This window comes from Lepidochelys kempii, chromosome 1 (genome assembly GCF_965140285.1).
Source record: "Lepidochelys kempii isolate rLepKem1 chromosome 1, rLepKem1.hap1, whole genome shotgun sequence".
In the NCBI taxonomy this organism is placed as follows: Eukaryota; Metazoa; Chordata; order Testudines; family Cheloniidae; genus Lepidochelys; species Lepidochelys kempii.
This window is the reverse complement of record NC_136380.1, coordinates 339,069,221-339,087,658: the sequence shown is the minus strand read 5'-3', so window position 1 is coordinate 339,087,658 and position 18,438 is coordinate 339,069,221. Positions and strand designations below refer to the sequence as shown.

The 18,438-nt window shown below is 40.0% G+C and overlaps 1 protein-coding gene across 3 annotated transcripts in view; it reads left to right on the top strand.

Moving 5' to 3' along the window:
• CDC123 (cell division cycle 123) overlaps window positions 1–18,438 on the top strand; it is a 79,698-nt gene that overhangs the window by 33,460 nt on the left and 27,800 nt on the right. For 2 of the 3 annotated variants that reach the window (XM_073328759.2, XM_073328760.2), the window contains exons 9-10: window positions 941–1,063; window positions 12,280–12,308. In XM_073328759.2, the coding sequence (XP_073184860.1) occupies window positions 941–1,063; window positions 12,280–12,308 (152 nt within the window). The remainder of the gene's footprint in view (window positions 1–940; window positions 1,064–12,279; window positions 12,309–18,438) is intronic. The other variant, XM_078851185.1, reaches the window with a different exon arrangement.

Here is an 18,438-nt window from a genome sequence, read left to right as displayed (position 1 = left end):
CTTCCTTTAGGGATTTTGCCATGATGATGATTTTAAGAGCTCCTATACAGGAGGTTATATACCCTTGAAAGAGGGCTAAGTGAGCTCCTATTTTGTCTTGTGCAGCAGCAGTTAGTACTGCTTTTAGAGCTGTGTGCCACTTAGCTTCAATGACTCCGGATGTACAGACAGAAGTAAGGAGCCACACTGGCTTCTGTCAGCACAGTAAAATAAGTGTTCTGCAGCAGGATGCAGTAGTCAGCAGTGACTCCTTTTCTCTGTTTCAATCCCTCCGATGCTTTGAGCAGGGGATTGGACTAGATAACCTCCTGAGGTCTCTTCCAACCCTAATCTTTTATGATTGAGTTTGAAAAAAGGTGTTTTGCTCAGCTTCTTTGGACCTGACAGGCTTTGACATAGGTCTTGTTTTCACAGCACTGTTAGCGAGAGGTATAACTCAATTGTTGCCCCTAATCCAACTTGTGCCCACACACAAAAATCTGTGGCTCAAGTTAAGTGGGATTTTAAGCTTGAGGTAGCTTGCCTGTCAGAGGGTTGGCTTGAGGACCACTGAAGGTCAAGCTAGTAATTCAGTGGGAACTCAGCTTTAGGCTTTTGATGAGAAAGGGAGTTATTAAAAATGTGGGAAACTGAGACAGTGTCCTCATATAACGAAAGTGACAAACCACCAGGGGTGTCTGTCTGTCTGTCTTGTAATGGGTGGGGGGGGGAAATCTTCAAACACTAGAAAGTAAAGCTGAAGAGTAAGCAGCTGGGAGTGTTATTTTGTTGCATTTAAAATTGATATTTTTCAATATAGATCACAATGTGCATCTTTCTAATAACTCAATCCTGTCCCACTAACTTCTTGGCATCTCAGTAACACTTAAAAAAAAGAAAAGGAAAAAAAAGGCTGTAAAATGTACATATGTAATTAGTTAATTAATTGAATTCATAACAGGTATATCCCAGAGAGACTACACTCAATACTATGAGCATATCTCTAAACAAAACGATGAGATCTGTAGATGTATACAGGAGTTCTTCAAGAAGCACATTCAATATAAATTCTTGGATGAAGATTGTAAGTATCTCTTTAAGGGTTGTATTAGAAAGCAAGATTGTGGGAAGTGGGAAATGTTTTATGGAAGTTCCTAATTGCTTATTAGTCACACAAGTAAAAATTAACTTTAAAATAGAATCTGGGGGCCTGATCCTTCAAACATTTCTTCATGGAACTCCCATTGACTTCACTATGAGTTCTGGGCTCAAAAGGGCTTGCAGGGCCAAGAAAGTAGAAATGAGGCCTATCAGCTGCTTGCCAGCCTGGGATTGTTTCCTACAGTTACTTAGAAATACCAGTGAAAAATAATATTTCCTAGTAATATTTGACATTGCTAATATCTTAACTCTACAGCTATGTAATGTTTTTGTTCTCTGATTGCATGCTAATGCTAGTTGCTGCTTGCACGGTGTTTGGCTCTTCGATTTGAGAGAGTTTTGTATTCACTGAAAATGTCAATCCTTCCACCTGTAGAGGAATGATTTAAAAAAAAAAAAAGAAAAGAAAAAGAGGAGGTTGGTGGTAAGGAAAAATTACACATTAATTATGTACCCAACAAAATAGATAGGGGGCAAATAGGTATTTAGATATTTGGTTACCTTTTATTCAATAGTTAATAGTTTATTCACCTGCAAAAAAAAAACAAACAAAAAAAAACCACACCTCCAATTTTTTAAATATCAACATCTGATAAATATGCCTTGTCTGCTAAATGTCTTATTAGATTTTGCTCAGTTTAATAAAATCACTGCAAGAGATGTCCTAGATGTTGTAACGCCATTAAACAGAGATCTCATGACTATATTTCTATATAATATCTCTTTAAACAAAAGTTCACTGTAGTAATTATTTTATTTCTGATATTTACATGGCACAGATTTGTAAACCAGTTAATACTTCCCAATAAATAAATACTAGGGCTATTAATTAATTGCACATAATTCTCATGATTAACTCAAAAAATTAATTGTGATTAAAAAAAATTAATCGGATTAATCGCAGTTTTAATTGCATGGTTAAACAATAGAATACCAATTGAAATTTATTAAATATTTTGGATGTTTTTCTACATTTTCATATATATTGTATTCTGTGTTGTAATTGAAGTCAAAGTGTATATTATTTTTTATTACAAATATTTGCACTGTAAAAATGATAAACAAAAGAAATAGTATTTTTCAATTCACCTCATACAAGTACTGTAGTGCAATCTGTTTGTCACGAAAGTGCAACTTACAAATATAGAGTTTGTTGTTGTTACATAACTGCACTCAAAAACAAAACAATGTAAAACTTCAGAGCCTACAAGTCCACTCGGTCCTACTTCTTGTTCGGCCAATCGCTAAAACAAACAAGTTTGTTTACATTTACAGGAGATAATGCTGCCCTCTTCTTATTAGAAATGTCACCTGAAAGTGAGAACAGGCATTTGCATGGCACTTCTGTAGTCGGCGTTGCAAAGTATTTACGTGCCAGATATGCTAAACATTCATATGCCCCTTCATGCTTCAGCCACCATTCTAGAGGACATGCTTCCATGCTGATGACACTCGTTAAAACAATGTGTTAATGAAATTTGTGAATGAACCCCTTGGGGGAGAATTGTATGTCCCTGCTCTGTTTTACCCGCATTCTGCCATATATTTCATGTTACAGCAGTCTTGGATGATGACCCTGCACATTCACTGCAGATTTGACATAATGCAAAGAAGGTAGCATGTGAGATTTCTAAAGTTAGCTACAGCACTCGACTCAAGGTTTAAGAATCTGAAGTGCCTTCCAAAATCTGAGAGGGATGAGGTGTGGAGCATGCCTTCAGAAGTCTTAAAAAAGCAACGCTCCAATGCGGAAACTACAGAACCCGAATTACAAAAAAGAAAATCAACTTTCTGCTGGTGGCATCTGACTTGGGTGATGAAAATGAACATGTGTCGGTCCGCACTGCTTTGGATAGTTATCAAGCAGAACCCGTCATCAACATGGACGTATGTCCCCTGGAATGGTGGTTGAAGCATGAAGGGACATATGAATCTTAACGCATCTGGCATGTAAGTATCTTGCGATGCTGGCTACAACAGTGCCATGAGAACGGCTGTTCTCACTTTCAGGTGACATTGTAAATAAGAAATGGGCTGCATTATCTCCTGTAAATGTGAACAAACTTGTTTGTCTGAGCATTTGGCTGAACAAGAAATAGGAGTGAGTTGACTTGTAAGCTCTGAAGTTTTACATTGTTTTGGAGTGTAGTTATGTGACAACAATGCAGGTTTTTTCTACATAATTCTACATTTGTAAGTTCAACTTTCATGATAAAGAGATTGCACTGCAGTACTTGTATGAGGTGAATTGAAAAAAACTGTTTCTTTTTTTACAGTGCAAAAACTTGTAATAAAAAATAAATATAAAGTGAGCACTGTACACTTTGTACATGTTGTAATTGAAATCAATATATTTGAAAATGTAGAAAGCTCCAAAATTATTAAAATAGATGGTATTCTATTATTGTTTAACAGTGTGATGAATTGTAATTCATTTTTTTTAATTGCTTGACAGCCCTAATAAATACTGCAGGGGGAAAAAAGGCCAGTTCTGTAACATGAGTGCCTAGAGCAATTCAGGATCTTAAATGATGGGTAGTTACCAACAATGACTAAAGGAATAGGCTGGATCCTTTCAGTAAAAATATTGATTAAATGGTCCCTTCAAAAAGGGTGCTGATGCTTTTTTGTTTAACTACTTCATTGATTTTTTTTAAATTAACAAAACATTCAGAACTGAACATTGGGGATGGAAACATATATGAAAGAACATTTAATAAGAAAGTATGTGGATCAATTATTTATGAAGATTAAAAAGCTACCAAATGTTTGCCATTAGAACAGCTATGATATCTTTTGAAAAAAGGAATTGTAAGTCTGTTTCCAAGAAGTTTTTTTTATATATATATTTTTTTAAATGTTGACATTCAACATTTTAGCTGCTTAGACCTTTTCATAGCTGGACTATAATTTAACAGATTCCCACTGCAGTAGTAGAAGTAACTTGCACTGCATTGTGGTTTAAAAACTAAAATTGCAAAACATTTCACAGTGGGAACAATCTCCACACTCTCCCAGTCCAGCAAACCACTTAAGTATGCACATAATTTTAAGCATATGAATTGTCCTGTTGAAGTCAGTGAGCTGCTCATGTTTAGTGGGTAGCCCCATTGACTTCAATGGGACAACTCACAAGTTTAAAGTTATGTGCATGCTTAAGTGTTTGCTGGATTGGGGACTCAGTCCATCCCCTGCCCAGTGTAAAACAGTTTCTTACAGTGTCTCCATCAGATTTCTTGAAGTGTGGTGCCCAGAGCTGAACACACTACTCCAACGGAGGTCTCACTATAGCTGAGTAGAGCAGAACAGTTAACTTCCCTTGTCTTACATACGCTTCTGCTAATACACCCCAGAATGGTATTAGCCTTTATTGCAACTTTATCACATTGTTGACTCATTTAATCTATGATCCACTATAACCCTCAGTTCCTTTTCAGCATTTCTACTGCCTAAACAGTTATTCCTCATTTGGTAGTTGTGCATTTGATATTTTTTTCTTCCTAAACATACTACTTTTTGCTGATCTTTATTGAACTTCATCTTGTTGATTTCAGACCAGCTCTCTGATTTGTCAAGATCAATCTGAATTCTGGTCCTGTCCTCCAAATGCTTGCGACCTCTCCCGTCTTGGCGTCATCTGCACATTTTATAAACATGCTCTCCACTCCATTGTCTAAGTCATGAATGAAAATATTGAATAGAACTGAACCCAAACCAGACCCCTGCAGGACCCCACTAGATACATCCTCCCAGTTTGACAGTGAACTATTGATAACTACTCTTTGATTACAGCTTTTCAAACAGTTTTGCACCTGCCTTGTAATAATTTCATCTAGATGCCATTTTCTTAGGTTGCTTATGAGACTGTCCAGTGGGCCTGTGTCAAAAATCTCACTAAAATCAAGATATATCACCTCTACTGCTTCTCCTCATCTACTAGGCCAATAACCCTGTCAAATGGTTAAGCCTGTGCATGTTTAAATGGTTTGCTGGATTAGATTTCTTGTCCATTTGTATTACCATAGTCCCTAGGAGCCCTAGTTATGGGCCAGGACCTCACTGTGATAGGCACTGTACAAACCCAGAACAGCCCAAAGGGGCTTGCAATCTTAGTGACCAAATCAATCTTCCGTCCCCTTGATTTTTCTGAAAAGTGACATTTTCTCATGCCAACCTATGTTTTACTGAATTATTGTTGTTAATCTTGCAGAGACAGGTATTTTATGAAAGAACCTTGATAGTCTCAGAGGCTGGAATTCTGTTTGTCCTGATCACTGTCCTTGGAGAAGGCTAGTGGCCCTGAAAGCAGTGTCTAGTGTGATAGTGTTTCTAGACCTAAAGAGCTGTGAAAAATCCAAACAGAAGATCATGTCATTCTGATTATCATCTTGCTTTTCCCCTCTACTTTATTTCCAACATGATTTTACCTGATATGTCATCAATTGATACACCAATCAATTGATGAGACCAATCTTTTAAAAAATGGTTGCCTAGAGTTAGGCTCCTAAAGTGCGGTCTGTGGGTGGGGAAAAGATTTTCTACTGGTTGCTGCCATCTGGCTTTCTTTAATCTTTCTCCTCATACCAAATAGACAGAGCTCTCCTTCTGAATTCTCTTTTGAGAAAAAAATACTTCAGGGTGACCTGACCTGATGAAGTCTTGCAAATCTGTGGGCTCAGGCACTAATAAATGCTGATCTTCTTTCTTTTGGAAGGCTACTTCCAGGAAGTGCCACACAACAGTGGGTTTTTTGTTTGTTTGTGTCTATTGATTTTAATTTTTGTTTCCAGCTTGTCTATTGACAGTTACAGTATTCACTGTTGGGTAGCAAATTGATTCTGTTTTTTATTAAATAGGTTCTTCTCACTTCCATTTTTTTTTTTTAAGTTATAGTGTTCTAGTTTTTCTGGCAATCTTCCCTAGCTTCTCTGCTGTTCACAGAGAGAGTTGTTTGCGCTTTTTCCACTTGGATTAGTACCATGTCCAGGTGGAAGTGCTGAATAATTGCAGCTGGAGTACCTCAGATTCATAGCAGTTAGAGAATAGAGGGATGAATTTTTTTTTAGAAAAACTTTTAACTAATTTTAAAAAGTTCAAAATACTATCCCAAAAAATGAAGAGGAATGTGGAAAACTTTTTCTTAATCCTCATTTTTAATTACCCTTACGAAAGGTGCTGAATTCGTAGCCTTTGCATCTGAAACCTTCAGTTTAGCTATGAATGCATGGTACAGCGTGGGCAATAGTGGAGCAAGTTGTCTCATAAATCCCCACCAAAACACCTCAGTTCTGTCCGGGAGGCACCTCTGTGGGAGAGGGAGTAGCTCAAGTGTTCTTGCTTGTTTAGATTTTTTATTGTGCAAAGATTACCAGCCAATGGGGCCACTTAGTACCAGTTGTGATGTGAATGCCTGTCCACTGACAACTAGCTTGGAGCATCAAACAACAACCAGATTGCAATGATTTATGGTCATCACTGCCTTGGGCCTGATTTAAATTGACAAAGATGACTTTACTATGAAGTGCCTGTAGCTTTTGCATCAATGAAACAAGTGTGCTCACATCTCCTGTTTCTGTTAATCAATAAGCTTGGTTGAGCAGAGGTGCCAGGTTTCTTTTTCCATTAAATGTTGTTCCTTGCACAGATGAACAGCCAGACTTGGGGCTTGTCTGCCTGAGAAAATTGCACAGGTTTAACTTGAGGTGATTTTTAAACTGATTTAGCTAAACCAGTGCAAAAGGCTGTGTAGACACACACTTTAGTTTAAGCCAGCTTTATTTCAGTTTAGCTAAAGTCAATTGGGAAGTGGTTTATGCCAAGCTGCAATAAGCTATTCTTAATGCTGAAATAAGAGTGACCACACAGCGGTTTTACGGGTTTCACTAAATAAGTTTTTAAATTACTTCAATTAAACAAGTGCAACTTCTGCATGTAGACATGGCCTGAGTTTTCAAAAAGTCTGTGTGCAACTCTGCATAGGAAGACATAAGAATGGCCATACTAGGTCACACCAGTGATCCATATAGCCCAATATCCTGTCCTCCAACAGTGGCCAGTGCCGTATGGTTCAGCGGGAATTAACAGAACAGGGCAATTATTGAGTGATCCATCCCCAGTCATCCAGTTCCAGCTCCTGGCAGTCAGGGACATCCAGAGCATGGGGTTGTGTCCCTGCCCATCTTGGCTAATAGTCATTGATGGACTTATCATCCATTAATTTATCTATTTTTTTTAATTAGTTATATTTTTGGCCTTCATAATATCCCATGGCAAAGAGTTCTACAGGCTGACTGTATATTATATGAAGTACTTCCTTTTATTTGTTTTAAACCTGCTGTCTATTAATTTCATCAGGTGACCCTTAGTTCCTGTTTTTTGTGACGGGGCAAATAACACTTCCTTTTTCACTTTCTCTATACCATTCATGTCTTTATAGACCTCTATCATATCCGCCCTTAGTTGTTGTGATGGGGTTCCTGGGGTGCATCCTGGACAGTGGGACTGCTGAGCCCCCTTTCCCACAATCTGGGGTCTCTCTCTCACTCTGTGATGCTGTTACCAAGCTACAAACGTCTGACAGGTGCTGCGCTTACACAGACATCCACAGGCAAGGACACCCACAACTGAGTTACATAAATGCTTCTCCTAGCCACTCATGAACCAACAATAGAGTGGCTCCAGTCAATTTTCCCCCAGCTTCCCAGTCTTGCACCGCATAACTGTACTGTCTCACGCTGGGCAGAAGCCTGACCAGTGAAAGTTCATTACCCAGTTTGCCCCTCCCTCAGTGTGGCAAGGACACACACTAGCCTTTGTAAACTGAGCTAAGATTTCCAAAGCACTTCAATCAAAACTCACTGTTTTAGGTAAAATATAAACAGATTTATTAACTAAAGAGAATACTCAAAATGTCTATTATAAGTAGCAAGCATAGAGATTAAAGTTGGTTACCTAAAAATAAAATAAATTTGCAGTCTGAGTTCTACAAATTAAACAGGATTTGAATCAAGTAGTGTCTCTCCTGAACAGATGGTATAGTTCTTCAATGCACAGACTGGGACTCTTCTCCAGCCTGGGGCCATCTTCCACAGTCCACAATCTTTGTCCTCCAGATGTGTTTCCAAGTGTTGAGTTGTGGGGGGGAGTAAGGCCAAGTCACGATGTCACTGCCCCCTTCTTTTTATAGTTTCTTCCAGCTTGTTGGAAAGATCTTTTGCTATGATGTGGGTCAAGCTCCATTGTATACAGTTCCTGGGACAGTGGATTCTTTCCTTGATGGGTGTTGGTGAGCCATTAACACGGTCTGGCTGCTCCATTGTTATACCTAAATGCTGGTTCTGAGTGTTCCCAACTTCACAACATATTTCAGTAACACACACACAGCAAAACTTCATAACTTCACATGCAATGATAGCGCCTACAATCCAACAGGATATTCATGTTCAACAGATTACAACTTTTAAAATGATGCCTCACAAGGCGTACTTCATACAAAACATATAATGATATGACCACGGTGAATAGGGCGGTTCCGGGGTGCTGCTTTGAGATACAGACTGCCATAGTTGTCTCTTTTCCAAGCTGAACAGTCCCATTCTTTGTAATCTCTCCTTATATGGAACCTGTTCCATACTCTTAATCATTTGTGTTGCCCTTCTCTCTGTACCTTTTCCAATTTCAGTGCATCTTTCTCGAGATGGGGCAACCAGAACTGCACACAGTGTTCAAGGTGTGGGTGTACCATGGATACATATATATAGTGGCATTACGATATTTTCTGTTTTATTATCTAACCCTTTTCTGATGGTTCCGAACGTTGTTAGTTTTTTTGACTGCTGCTGCACTTTGAGCAGATGTTTTCAGAGAACTATCCACGACTCCAAAATTTTTCTTGAGTGGTAACAGTTAATTTAGACCCGGTCATTTTGTATGTATAGTTGGGATTATGTTTTCCAATGTGAAGTACTTTGCTTTTATCAAGATTGAATTTCATCTCCCATTTTGTTGCCCAGTCACCCAGGTAGTGAGATCCCTTTGTAAACCTTCTCAGTCTCCTTTGGACTTAACTATTCTGAGTAATTCTGTATCATCTACAAATTTTGCCACCTCACTGTTCACCCACTTTTCCAGATCATTTGAGTATGTTGAACAGCACAGGTTCCAGTACAGATCTTTGGAGGACCCTGCTCTCCATTGTGAAAACTGACCATTTACTCCTACCCTTTGTATCCTATCTTTTAACCAGTTACTGATCTATGAGAGGGCCTTCTTTCTTATCCCATGACTGCTAAGTTTGCTTAGGAGTCTTTGGTGAGGGATCTTGTCATAGTCTTTCTGAAAGTACAAGTACACTATATCGACTGGATCACCTTTGTCCACATGCTTATTTACATGCTCAGTGAATTCTAATATATTGGTGAGGAATTAATTCCCTTTACAAATGCCATGTGGACTCTTCCCCCAACAAATCATGTTCATTTATTTGCCTGATAATTCTGTTTTTTACTATAGTCTCAACCAGTTTGCCTGGTACTGAAGTTAGGCTTATGGGCCTGTAATTGACAGGATCACAGGATTGACGTTTCATTAGTTACCTTCCAGTCATCTGGCACAAAGTCTGATTTAAGTGATAGGTTACATGCCACAGTTAGCATTTCTACAGTTTCATATTTGAGTTCCTTCAGAACTCTTGGGTGAATACCATCTGGCCTGGTAACTTAAACTGATATATTAAACAGTAATATTTCAAAACCTCTCAATTGACGCCTCAGTCTGGGACAGTTCCTCAGATTTGTCACCTAAAAAGAATAGTTAAGGTGTGGGGAACTCCTCCATATCTTCTGCCATGAAGACCAATGCAAAGAATTCATTTAGCTTCTCCACAATTGCCTCAGTTTCCTTGAGTGCTCCTTTTGGCCCTCACTCCTCCAGTGCAGTGGTTCTCAACCTTTCCAGAATACTGTACCCATTTCAGGAATCTGAAGCCCAAGCCCCGCCACCTGGGGCTGAAGCATGTAACTTAGCTTCGTGGGGCCCCCTGTAGTGTGGGGCCACAGGCAATTGCCCAGCTTGTCACACCCTAACGCCAGCCCTGCACTTGTGACTGCCCCACTTAACTCATCCCATGACCCCCCGGGGGAATCACGACCACCAGGTTGAGAAACGCTGATTCAGATGAATTGACAAACCCCCGGAAGACGTCTGCGTGGTTGAGTACCACTGCTCCAGTGGCCCCACTTACTGTTTGCCTGGCTTCCAGCTTCTGATGTACTGGGGGAAAAAAAATTGCTGGTAGTTTTTTGTGTCTTTAGCCAATTGCTCTTCAAATTCTTTCTTGGCCTGCCTTATTATCCTTGTATGCTCAACTTGAAAGTTTATACATCTTTCTATTTCCCTCACTAGGATTAGACTTGCAATTTTTGAAGGATACCTTTTTTCCCTTTAACTGCCTCTTTTACTCTTCTGTTTAGCCATAGTGGCCTTTTTTTGGGGGGGGAGGAGGGAGGGGGTCCTCTTACTGTTTTCTCCTCCCCCACTTAGGGCATACATTTAGTTTGCACCTCTATTATGGTGTTTTTAAATAGTCACCGTGCAGTTTCCAGGTATTTCACCCTTGTGACTGTTCCTTTTAATTTCCATTTAAGTAGCTTCCTCATTTGTGTATTCCCCTTTTTGAAGTTAAATGGTACTGTAGTAGGTTTCTTTGGCATTTGTCCCCTTACAAGGATGTTAATTTTAATTACATTACGATCGCTATTACCTACTGGTTCAGCTATATTCATCTCTTGGACCAGATCCTGTGATCCATTTATGACTAAATGGAGAATTGCCTCATCTCTTGTGGATTCTAGGACAAGCTGCTCCAAGATGCAATAAATATATGGATTTGTTTAACGATACAAAAAAGTTTACTGTGAAAAATATAGATAGATATATAGATATGGAGAAACAACTGTTTCATTGAAATCTCTGAATAGTGAAGGGTTTGTATTAAAATAGACATCGCTAGGCAGTAGGTGTGTTGTGACTACTGTGTTGTGTACTAAAAGTGATCATTTCACTTCTACCTTCTCTCAACCGCCCACCCCTGTCTGTTTTGTCTCATCAGGTGCTGAATGTAATCTCTTTGTGGCAAGGACTCTTTATTATGTGTTTCAGAGTAGCAGCCATGTTATCCGCAAAAAGAAAAGGAGGACTTGTGGCACCTTAGAAACTAACAAATTTCTTTGAGCATAAGCTTTCGTGAGCTGCAGCTCACTTCATCGGATCCATTCAGTGGAAAATACAGTGGGGAGATTTATATACACAGAGAACATGAAACAATGGATGTTATCATACACACTGTAATGAGAGTGATCAGGTAAGGTGAGCTATTACCAGCAGGAGAGTGAGGGGGAAAAAACCTTTTGTAGTGATAATCAAGGTGGGCCATTTCCAGCAGTTGACAAGAACGTCTGAGGAACAGTGGGTGCGTGGGGAATAAACACGGGGAAATAGTTTTACTTTATGTAATGACCCATCAAGGTTTCCCCCCTTCCTGCCCCCCGCCCTCCCCCCGCTCTCCTGCTGGTAATAGCTCACCTTAACTGATCACTCTGGTTACAGTGTGTATGGTAACACCCATTGTTTCATGTTCTCTGAGTATATAAATCTCCCCACTGTATTTTCCACTGAATGCATCCGATGAAGTGAGCTGTAGCTCACGAAAGCTTATGCTCAGATAAATTGGTTAGTCTCTAAGGTGCCCCAAGTCTTCCTTTTCTTGTGTGTACCACAGCTAGCACAATGGGGCCTTGATCCCTGATTAAGGCCTCTAAGTGCTACTACAGTACAAACAATAATATTGAAGATAAGCTCTCCTTTGTTTCGAAGAGCATCATAAAATGTTTTGGGGTGGAAATATCTGTATTAAACAATAAAGACCTGTAGAAAACCCAGTCTATGCACTGGCAACAGGAGTTTTCTCTATTACTGTTTCTACTCTCCATCATAAATGAGTGCTGTCCTGGGCTTTCCGTTTTGTAGGCAGACTAAACTTTGGGCATTTGTGCTACAAGCACTTGTTTATCTGTTTACACTTAGCCATGTATGTAACCACATATATTTTGAAACTAACAAATCAATTTTTCTTCTTTCCAGTTGTTTTTGATGTGTACAGAGACAGCATGGTAAGTTGTTAATGGCTCATATTAGTGGCATATTCTTTATATTCTGTGGAAATTCTTATGCTTCCTAAGTACAATAGAGGTGAAATGAATGATGGCTTTAACCTCCTGAGAAATATTGTGATGGTGAGTGTGTGACATTGCACACTATATGATTTTATGAAAGTATGCTGATGAGTGTGAATATAATGTAACTAAAATATGCTTCATGCAAAAGGTCTCTTGTAAGGTATCATTACAAAGCTAATAATCTACTGAGTGTAGTCATCCTATTTGTATAAATGTATCACTATTGTATCTGAAACTAGAAATATGTAATATAACTCTGAGGGCCTATTGTAATTATGCAAAGTGTGGGCCATTAATCGTGGTTTGGAATCTTGATGGCTCCCATCAACCAGGACAATTGACTGTGGATGGCTCTGTTTGCAGGCAGGCCTTCCTGTGAGTCAGGCTGGGAGGAATGAGGGCTTAGGGTCTCACAGGATATGTGATCATGTCACCTGAACTGGAATCCATCTTTCATCTGGTGTTTTTCCATTGAGAAGGAGGGGTGGGAACCCAGAGGGACAAAAGATTCCCACCGTATGCAAAAGATATATAAGTGGGTGGAACAAACCAAAGAGGAGTCGTCATGAGGAATCCCCTAGCTACCACCTGAGCTGGAACAAGGGCTGTACCACGGGGAAGGATTGTGCCCAGACTAGGAAGGTGTCCAGTCTGTGAAAGAAACTTATTGAAACATCTCTAAGGGTGAGATTTTATCTGTATTCAGTTTTATTACTGTACTAGACTTAGACCTGTGTGTTTTATTTTATTTTGCTTGGTAATTCACTTTGTTATGTCTGTTATTACTTGGAACCACTTAAATCCTACTTTCTGTATTTAATAAAATCACTTTTTACTTATTAAGTAACCCAGAGTATGTATTAATACCGGGGGTGGCAAACAGCTGTGCATATTTCTCTGTCAGTGTTATAGAGGGTGAACAATTTATGAGCTTATCTTGTATAAGCTTTATACAGGGTAAAACGGATTTACTTAGGGTGTGGACCCCATTGGGAGTTAGGCATCTGAGTGTTAAAGACAGGAACACTTCTGTAAGCTGCTTTCAGTTAAGCCCACAGCTTTTAAGGGACGTGGTTCAGACCTGGGTCTGGGTTTACAGCAGGCTAGTGGGTCTGGCTCAAACCAGGCAGGGCACTGAAGTCCTAAGCTGACAGGGTGGAAAGCAGAAGCAGACATAGTCTTGGCACATAAGGTGGCAGCTCCTAGGGGGTTTCTGTGATCCAACCTGTCACAGAGTGAATGAAAAATATCTAGATTTTTTATTTAGCATTCCATTCTGCAGTTGTTTTCTTATATCATCAAGTCCTGTTGACTTGAGTGTTATCTAATGGATCTAAATATTCTTTAACCTGTTCTTTCCTATTTTGGCTTATGTCCTCCACCTGTGTTGTTAAGATTGTGCTAAGTATCAGGTCATCGTTAACCTTTTTAGTGAGGACTAAAGCAAATAGGCGTTAAACACCTGATCCTTCTTGAGCTCATCTGTCATTCGCTTTCTTTCCCTGTTAAGTAGTGTACCTACACTTTCCTATTTCTTTTTCTTGTTCCTAATGTATTTATAGAACCATTTTGTGCCCTAGCTTTTCTGATTTTGTCTATACATGCTTATGTTTACTTTTGTACTACTCCTTAGCAATTTGTCCATGTTTCCATCTTTTGTAGGATTCCTTTTTGATGTTTAGGTCATTAAAAGAGCTCCTGATGGAATCATATTTGCCTTGTACTATTCTTCCTCCATTTCCTTCACATTAGGATAGTTTGCTGTTGTGCCTTTAATATTGTCTCTTTGAAAAGCTGCCAGCTCTCCACAACACCTTTTTCTCTCAGATTTTCTTAGATTCGATACCATTCAGGTAGGAAAGTAAGATGATTGGGATGTGCATGTGTTATATTACAATAATGTTTGTAGTTCTTTTGCAAATAATTTTCTCCAGAGAATAAGCAGTTTATCTTTAAAAGTATGTAACAGAATCTTTGATAAGACTTTAAAAAAATGTTTAATGGTGTCTCTCACATTTTGGGGTGCAATCCAGACCAGTGTGGGGTTGTCATCGCTTGCCCTGTAACCTTAGGTGCGCGAATGTTCTGCTGCTGTGGCTCACAGCCTGGACACCAACAGAAAAGCACACAGTATTCTGAGTAAAAAGAAAAGGAGTACTTGTGGCACCTTAGAGACTAACAAATTTATTTGAGCATAAGCTTTCGGATGCATTCAGTGGAAAATACAGTGGGGAGATTTATATACATAGAGAACATGAAACAGTGGGTGTTACCATACACACTGTAACCAGAGTGATCACTTAAGGTGAACTATTACCAGCAGGAGAGCAGGGGGGGAAACCTTTTGTAGTGATAATCAAGGTGGGCCATTTCCAGCAGTTGACAAGAACGTCTGAGGAACAGTGGGGGGAGGGATAAACATGGGGAAATAGTTTTACTTTGTGTAATGACCCATCCACTCCCAGTCTCTATTCAAGCCTAAGTTAGTTGTATCCAGTTTGCAAATTAATTCCAATTCAGCAGTCTCTCGTTGGAGTCTGGTTTTGAAGTTTTTTGTTGAAGAATTGCCACTTTTAGGTCTGTAATCGAGTGACCAGAGAGATTGAAGTGTTCTCCAACTGGTTTTTGAATGTTGTAATTCTTGACGTCTGATCTGTGTCCATTTATTCTTTTACATAGAGACTGTCCAGTTTGGCCAATGTACATGGCAGAGGGGCATTGCTGGCACATGATGGCATATATCACATTGGTAGATGTGCAGGTGAACGAGCCTCTGATAGTGTGGCTGATGTGATTAGGCCCTATGATGGTGTCCCCTGAATAGATATGTGGTCACAGTTGGCAACGGGCTTTGTTGCAAGGATAGGTTCCTGGGTTAGTGGTTTTGTTGTGTGGTACATGGTTGCTGGTGAGTATTTGCTTCAGGTTGGGGGGCTGTCTGTAGGCAAGGATTGGCCTGTCTCCCAAGATCTGTGAGAGTGATGGGTCGTCACAGAAGCACATCACAGCTTAACTGAACTGGGGTAAATACACCCTTCCCTTCAAACACAGCACTGAGTTGGTTTATTGTAAAAATTAACCAAATTTATTACCGAAAGGACACAGGTTAAGTGATACCAAGTAGAAGGAATAAAGTTAGAAAGGGTTACAAACAAACAAAAGTAAAAATACTTTGTAATGGCTAACACCTGACTTAACAAGCTAAAGTCTTTGTTCAAGGTAGCTTCTTTACCAATCTTCCATTCCAAGAGACTTCAACCCCTTTGGTTGAAGGACCTATCTTTCTCGGCTTGCAAGGATCTGGTCTATTGTATCTGTGCAGTGATGCATAACTTAAGGGTTCTCTGCCCCTGCCTTAATAGTCCAGTAAACCGTAGAAAACCATATCTCTAAGTTAATTGATCTTGCTTCTAGAGGCAGGGAAGTTCCCTGGGGGGTGCTGTCTCCTTCTCCTGCCAAGAGTAAGTGGTCATCTTTCCCTACTTGCTCTCCTGATGACTTTGTTTACCTTGCATATAAATATGCCACCTTTGTCTCTGGCTGACAACGAGGCTGGTCAGACAAGCAAATACACAGTCCTTTGTGATCTGAAAACGCTGACTCCCCAGCCATCTTGTGAGTTTTAATAGTTCTGTTTACTGCATATGTAAATTACTATCCCATTGTTGCTGGTCAACCCTGCTCCATTTGTATTCAAGGCCTGAGCAGACCTGTTTTATACTACATTCAAATACAGACTTTAAAACATAGTATCCGACAACATCCATAACTCCACATGTAGTATTTAATGCAAACATTTCACAATGATATTAATCACTAGTGTCAATAGTTTTCCAGTGACACGACACCTTTTACGTACAGATCACGCCACTAATGAGTTGGGGTACACTGATCAAGCCTGCTGAAACTCAGTGTTAGATACCAGGAAGCCACTTGCCCTAAGGCACTGGGGTGCTCTGAGGGTCACACCTCCCCCCTTACAAAGCTGCAGGAGGGTTAGTCATTGGCTGACCCAGAGGCAGCAGGTCAGGATCCTCTTTCTTGGCCAGGGTGTCTGCCACCATATTTTCTTTCTCCTTTATATAGAAAAAACCTGTTTTGTCTCCTTTGTCTGTTTACAGTCTCTGGGATATAATATCAGAGCATGTCCATAATTTCACCTACAGAGTTGTTACAAACATTTCACAGTGACATTAATGACCAGTGTAGTGGTGGATTTCAAATGATATATTACATCTCATGTTTTAAATAAATATCATGACCCGAGTGTGTGAGGTGCAGTGACTATGTCAGACCAGACAAGAGTTGCTGATGTAGAATAGTGAACCATTGTTGGGCGTCTGTGTCACAGTATCGCAAGAAACTGATTAAATATTACAGGGGCGACTGATACCTCCACCTATTATTAAGGTGGTCTGTCATGTCCCCTCTATAAGAGCCTGGTTTTAGTTGCTTATAACTGGACTGTTTGGCCTGAAATTTTCCAAACTGGGTGTCTGCCTTCAGCTGAATTATTTTTCCAAAACTTTCAGCCAAAATGGTTTAGCCTTTTCTGAGAGCAAGGCTAGGGAAAAGTACGTTGTTTTGCCAATGCAAAACAAAATTCTGTTGATCTTTTCTTTGACCAGCTCTGGCTGCCCTGCTGCTTTGGAAGAAGGACTTGAAATATGGCAGAGCGTGGCCTTTATGTCAGCGATGGACCTTTTGCCATTCCAGAGAAAATCCACCCAAAGTTGGCCAATTTATAAGCCTGTGAAAAATCACAGTTTGCACATGCTCAGACTTCAATTTTAATAGCTAAAATCTCCTGTTATCCTCACTGAGCATGCTCAAGCCTCATAGCTGCTCATGCTGACCAAACTGAGTGTGTGCTATCCCCACATACCAAAGTAATATGCTCCACCCAAGGGCAATAGGGAGAAGCTGGACTTTCCCGAGAATGACTGTTCCTAGCTGCTTCAGACCACGGTGAGGCTAGGCACTGGAACTGAAAGCAGGGAGCCTCTCTCTCCTGTGTTCTCACTGACAGCCTTTCAGGAACATCCAGGCAACATGGGGGAGGAAAATGTCTGATTTGAATACAGAGGGGATGAAAGCCATACTGGGGAGAGGTAAAGGAAGAGATTGCAACAAGGAATCTAGTGCAGTGGTTATTTGATCAGGATTATTTAGTCGGGCCCCCTTTCTTTATGTCTGTAACAGTTTACACCCCACCCCCCAAGTACTTATACCACAACCCCGCTCTGAAGGCAAAGAGTGGAGAGCAGCAGCTGCTAGCTGGGCTGCAGCCACACAGAAGTAAGGGTGGCAATGTGAAAAGTGATATTCGTCAATACCACTTTTCACAGCAGATGTTAGGATATGGATATTTAGGCCTGTTTGCAAAGGCCTAACTTTAAGAATTTAGGTGTATTTTTATTACTTAGCTAGTTATAGAGGTATAAAAGAAAGAATCAAAATCACTGTTTGCCAGTGTAAGGGCCTTTTGTTTACTGTGACAGTCTGAGGCCCTGTTCTTAGGCTAAGGCTGGGAAGTGTATGGTTACATTTTTACATTTTAAACCAGTTACATTGAAATAAGGTGCTATTGGGCTGTTAAGAATACAGTTTTGTTGTTTCAGTGTAACTGGTTTAAAATGTAAAAATGTAACCCTACACTTCCCAGCTTATGGCTGCCTCTGTTGCTTAGCCAAAGGCATAAGCCTAAAAACAGGGCTTCATACTGTCACGGTAAACAAAAGGCCCTTACGCTGGCAAACAGTGATTTTGATTCTTTCTTTTATACCTCTATAACTAGCTAAGTAATAAAAATACACCTAAATTCTTAAAGTATAGGCCTTTGCAAACAGGCCTAAATATCTATATCCTAACATCAGACTGGTCAGAAAGGTTGAAGTGTTCTCCTACCAGCAGAGTACCCAGAAGTCACCTACTACAGTACAGGCCCAACAAAGAAAATAACAGAACGCCACTAGCTGTCACCTTCAGCCCCCAACTAAAACCTCTCCAGCGCATCATCAAAGATCTACAACCTATCCTGAAAAATGATCCCTCGCTCTCACAG